Source organism: Alosa sapidissima, chromosome 19 (genome assembly GCF_018492685.1).
Source record: "Alosa sapidissima isolate fAloSap1 chromosome 19, fAloSap1.pri, whole genome shotgun sequence".
NCBI lineage: Eukaryota > Metazoa > Chordata > Actinopteri > Clupeiformes > Clupeidae > Alosa > Alosa sapidissima.
This window is the reverse complement of record NC_055975.1, coordinates 2214097-2220096: the sequence shown is the minus strand read 5'-3', so window position 1 is coordinate 2220096 and position 6000 is coordinate 2214097. Positions and strand designations below refer to the sequence as shown.

The 6000-nt window shown below is 44.8% G+C and overlaps 1 protein-coding gene across 16 annotated transcripts in view; it reads left to right on the top strand.

The window, feature by feature from the left end:
* Nucleotides 1-409: 409 nt before the first annotated feature.
* Nucleotides 410-6000, top strand: part of LOC121693692 (ryanodine receptor 3-like) — a 202678-nt gene continuing 197087 nt past the window's right edge. For all 16 annotated transcript variants that reach the window (XM_042073304.1, XM_042073303.1, XM_042073292.1 and 13 more), the window contains exon 1: nucleotides 410-735. In XM_042073304.1, coding sequence (XP_041929238.1) covers nucleotides 688-735 — 48 coding nt within the window. In that variant the 5' untranslated portion in view covers nucleotides 410-687. The remainder of the gene's footprint in view (nucleotides 736-6000) is intronic.

Genomic DNA, 6000 nt, shown 5'->3' with positions numbered 1-6000 from the left:
TTGCGTCAGTAGGCATATGTTGTTTGGTGTGTGTGTGTGTGAGAGAGAGAGAGAGAGAAAGAGAGAGAGAGAGAGAGAGAGAGAGAGAGAGAGAGAGAGAGAGAGAGAGAGAGAGAGAGAGAGAGAGAATGACAAATATTCAATAATAATTTAATTCAATTGGCCAATCTAGCCTGGCCTATAATAACTCTTCATCGGAGAAACTTCTTTCACATCAAAGTCACTTGAATAATCATGTGACAAATTGTTCACTTCATACGTACCAAATAACATGTGAATGTCACTGTTTGACAGCGTTTCAAAGATCGCGCTTTTACCCTTTGTGTTTGTGTTAATAAGCGCCACTGGTGACGTCAAACATAAGACCCCAATGCCGTATTTTGACTGCGTTTAAAGCATCTTCCACACACACACACACACACACACCGAGCCCGGTTTAGCCTACACGAGCCTCAGCGCCCACTTCCGAGTGCCGATGCTCGCGCGCTCCTCAGGGATCAGCACCGCTGGCACCGACAGTGAGGTTGCGTGAGTGACAGGCTGCGGTGGTGCAGTTGGTTTTCTCCAGCTCCCCTATATGGCTGTGGATTAGCTATATGCTAATATCGACAGAAGTGAGGAGCAGCAGCGAGGTGCTGCGAGCCGACAGTGGAGGGTATCCGAGCGTGAGCAGGCTCCAGAACAGCCATGGCTGAAGGTGGTGAAGGGGAAGATGAAATCCAGTTCCTACGAACTGTAAGTAGGCTAGTATCCATCATTCCAATCAAGAGGCATGTGGCAAAAGCGTCGGTGCACTTCAGGCGAGCATCGTTGTGTAGTGTGCGATGTTTAAGAACAATGCAGTTAGTCATTGCTGGATTGTGATGAATCTGTTAGGATGACGGTAATTTAATGAAACACCTTCATCTCCCCGCGACAACATTGATTAGAGCAAAGATACAAACCATTTGTATCTTTCTTCATCGGGGCAGGCAATAGCCAGCCTTCCTCGTGTTGTGTGGCTGTACCCACCACCCGGTAAAGAGAGTATCCTACCTCTTTGTTTTTGCGCATCCATACAGTGCAATTTCGTTGGATAGGAACTTGACATTTCGCTTCTGAAACAAACAGTATTTTATCATCCATGTGTTTACTCGGAGTAACATGCGGGGAATGATAAAGTTCCAAGAATTTGTGGGAAATTCTGGATAAAACTTGCGTGCTGACATTTTAAAAATCCGTTTAATGCCAAATGGCTTAAGGTAAATGGTGGGGTGGGAGTGCGGCGAGAGGGTCTTAATATCTGATAACCTGACAGCTTATCTGGCATTACAGCGTAGCCTCTCGCCATCTCTTCACTGATTTGGTATGCCAGCTTGCACCCTCCAAATGTGAGCTGCTATGTCTGTCCATGTGATAAAAATACTGTAGGCTCTGTAGTGTATACTGCCAGAGGTCTATTGCGAAACATAACTCATTGAAAGTGTTATGTAGCCTATAAATGATTTTGAACACCGTGGTGTCAACCTGTCTGGTGTGGGGATTGTCAACAAAAAATCCTACATATCCAACATTGGCTATCAAATACCACTGACCTGCACCTTATTGAACAGTCATCTGCAGTGAGAGTTCACACGAAGTGAAATGAATTCAAACAATGTTACGCAATTGACAAGAGAGCGGGCTGATGACATTGATTTTAAATGGGCAGCGCAAGTGGCCGGAGGGAGGACGCGCGGAGCGATGAGATAGAGCCATCCATAACGTGGTGCCCTCACAATACCGCTCGAGCTACCTGCGACTAAACCTCAAACCCCATACTAATTGTCCGCCGACATGCGTGATTTATGAAGCAAAGCGTGGCTGAATCTCTTTAACAGCGCTGTCATTCGACACTGAGGGTGTAAAACTGTCAGCACACAGTGGTCATACATAGCCTACTTATGGAAGGAAATATGTGTGTCTCTTTATGGCCGGCGGGACTCCTTGTTTTGCTGGCGTTGTTTTCACAGTCTCTAGACAAATATATCATAGCTGATGCATTAAAGCTTAAGCCAAGGAGCACTTTGGAGGCCACTCAAACGATGTTATGTCCGCACACAAAGCAAAGTAATATGCTATGGTTTTAATATGTGCTGGTATGTGTTAAGATGTTGTTTTGCAGTGATGTGTTGAGCTAATGAACTACAAATAGACCGCCCTTGTTGTGTGAGGTGTGTGAGTGAGGTGGAGCTGGCAGTTAAAAACCCAATGACAACGCCTGAAGCGCCCAGTAACACCACTTCTTATGACTATTTTCCAAAATGTTTGCTGTTTTAAAGCATCACGTTTAACATTACCCTAATACGTGACAATACAGATGTAAGGGTGTTTACATAAACAGAGAGAGAGAGAGAGAGAGATAGAGAGAGAGATGTAACTGTGAAAGCTTTGGAATTTTCATTAGAAACAGGAGAGTACTTTTGAGTTAGGAGGTATTTAAGTACGTCACCGTGGGAAATGAAAGGAGACCATGAGCACTTGCAGATGTAGGAGTACTTGTCTCTTCTGGTAGTAGATCATGGACGACCAGGTTTTAAGAACTCCTGTCTCCAGGCTGTGGTGGGGAGGGAAGAATTGCTTCTTTTAACACAATCAGTGCAATTGAATTTATTGATAGACAGCTTGAAGTAGCCTAATTTACCTTAAAGTAGCCTTCAAAGAACGTTGTCAGATATGAATGCTCGACCACTATCTGACCAAGAGTAAGACGAAATCTCTACCCTCTCAGTTTTGCCAAGTATGTGTGTGTGGTGTGGTATGTATGTTCATCAAGACTAACCTCTATGAAGAACAGTGGAATATCACAGGGGTAGATATCTTGCAGGTTTATAATTAGCCATTGAGTAGAGATTGAGAAATCATTGGCTCTTCCTTATACAGAGGTCATTACATCAGCGCATGGAGCTGCGCAAGTGTGCTGACATTTCAGCACAATCTTGGCTTCAGGGGGTTTGTGCTTTATATAAAAATACATCCAGGCAGAACTAAAACTACCCAGAAGCCACAAAGCCACACATTGTAGTAGAATGACAAACAGGTTGTTTGTTGTTGTTTTTTTTACTGGTGTGTCCTTGTGGGATGTCATCCCCTCTTATATTTCTCCCCTTTCATCCTTCTCTCCCTTTCTTTCTTCCTCAATCTCCTCCCTTGCTTTCTTCTCCTTCACCTCTCCATCTCTGTCAAATGTCCTTCTCTGTAATGTCACCCTGTCGTTGTTCTTCCCTGTCTGTCTTTAATCTCTTTGTCTTCCTCCCGCTCCCTCTTTACCGCTCCATCTTGATTACTCCTACTCTCTCCCTCACTCTCACAAATATACTACATTTGTCTGTACTTCTCTTTCAGTCACTCACTCTTTGTCCTACACACACACATACACACACACACACACACACGCACGCATGCACGCACCCACATACACACACACACACACAGCCGCTGCTGATGGCTTACCCATAGTCTCTCTCTCTCTCTCTCTCTCTCTCTCTCCCTCTCTTTGTACTGAGGTTGAGGGGGTCCAGCTCAGCTCAGCCTAGTTACTGGAGAGGGGTTCTGTGCCTTTAAGAAATGGAGCAGCTTGTTGCATCTCTCCACACGGGGCAGCAGCTGACTGGATGGCAGTGGGATCAGGTTGTGTGTGTGTGTGTGTGTGTGTGTGTGTGTGTGTGTGTGTGTGTGTGTGTGTGTGTGTGTGTGTGTGTGTGTGTCTGTGGAATGCAAAGTGGACCAGCCGTGTGGTGCAGAGCTCGGTTGCACCAGAAATGCCACAGCAATGAGAGAGGCAGGGAGGGAGATACAGATAGATAGATAGATAAAGAAATGAAGAGTGCAGAGTGCAGAGTGCATAACAGCAAAACAGAATGCATGCACCCTCTTCCTAACTAGACCAGTGGCACACACAGAAACACACCTGTAGACATGGCATGCAGAAACTCTGTGTACCTGTAGGCACACACACACATAGACAGATTGTTGTCAGACCCATGATAATGGATGCATGCCGGCACACACACTAATGGACATAGACATGCACTGGAATATCAATGACCCCATGTGCACACTTGAAAGCATGTGCACGTACACGCACACATGTAACCTACGTTGAATTACAGCCCCTCACTGGGCTTGAACCTGCAAACCTGCGCATGGCAAGCAGGCTGAAAACAATGGCAGCTAGCTTTACTGATAGCTTACGAATGAGATTGGTACTTACAGTAACAGTGCACTAATCTTCTAGTCACAGTTACACTGAAACTTCACAAAATGTAGGCTGTAGCACCATCATGTATTGTGCTGAAATACACACACGCACACACACGCACACACGCGCGCACACACACACACACACACACACACACACACGCTTTTGAATGTTCCCCAACACCAACAACATCTAGTCTTTGTCTTCTTGGCATAGGCACTCTAATAGACCACTTCCCTCATTGTTTAATACGACCTATCTGATATCCGCTTTGCTTGCAAACAATAAAATTGCAGCTATTTACTGTGGAGGAGTCTGCTAATAAACAGAACACAAACAGCTTTTTTTCTCCTTTTCACAACTAAATGAAGTAATTTCCCACCAGGGAGTGCCGAAATGACCCCCGCTGAGCAGACGGTACACAGCCGAAGAGGAGAGGGGATTTGTGCGCTACGGGCAATTTAGCACTGAGGGAAGGGGGGAGAGCGGATAGGAGCGGCTTTTATTGTGAAGTGGGAGATTGGCAGTAAACATGGAGCCTACTCAGGATCAAAACATGGGGGCATTGGGGGCAAGGCAGAGAATGATGGGACTGAGGGCTTTTCTGTGGAGTTTCTCTGTGTAAAATGGTGGAGTGGTGAGTAGCTGTTGCTCATCTTTTGTTTTCATCAGTGGTGAGTGATTGTGAAACTCTTTGAGATAGCAAAAAATAGAATATAGAAATAGAATAGAATTGAATGGGACATACAGTGTATGTTTTATGCTTCAGGTCTATGTATGTCCTTCAGCTTGTATTTTGTTCTTTTACTTTAAAATAATGGCTTCAAACTTTTGATGCCATACTGACTTCCAAAATGAATAATGGAGTTTCTGACATTGCTGAAGTGCACCTGGATACCTTTGATACCTGTGTTTTGCGATGTAACATTTGCTGTCATGAGAAGGATCATGTAGCCTGACCACGCCCACCTAGATCTCCTTTCAGGGAGATAGTAGTCTGGAACAGCATAGTTCACTACCGTTTCCATCGGTCAGCAGATTACTTGCCCAGTCAGCGACGAGAGGGGATGACGCTATAGTTTTGAAATTGAATGTGGCTGTGTAAACGGTAGTAGCAACGCCTGCAAAAATTGCAGTTGGAAGAATGTGTAAATGTATTTACAGCAATGGTAGGCCCACATACATTGTTTCATGACTGCCAATGCTGTTTTTTTGGCAGTTTGTAAAGTTTAGGCGAAATAGGAAGATACATTATGAATCCCTGATTAATGTGATTAATGTGGCTGGACCAATGATTTCAAAGTTAGCCCAAAGTCTACGCCTGTCGCCAGGCTAAGGATCATGACCATTTTAATCAGTTTTAGATGAATTGCCACAGACAGTGGGATATGACCTTGAACTCTGTAAATACTGCCATCCAGATAAATAGAGATGCTTATGCATACTTTACACCTACTCAGTTTCTGTCCTATACACACACTCACACACACACACACATACACACACACACACACACACACATACACACACACACACACACACACACACACACACTGGGGGCATCAGTGTCAATCAGTTGTAAAAGGCCAGGTTAAACATGGCTTCATTGACTGGAGCAGCAGACAGCTGCTAGCCAATCTAATTTACTGCATGTGTGTGATCAGTACCACAGGACATGGTGTGTGTGTGTGTGTGTGTGTGTGTGTGTGTGTGTGTGTGTGTGTGTGTGTGTGAAAGTGTGAAAGTTAGAGTCTGCACACATGAAGGATCCCTCTGTGTGA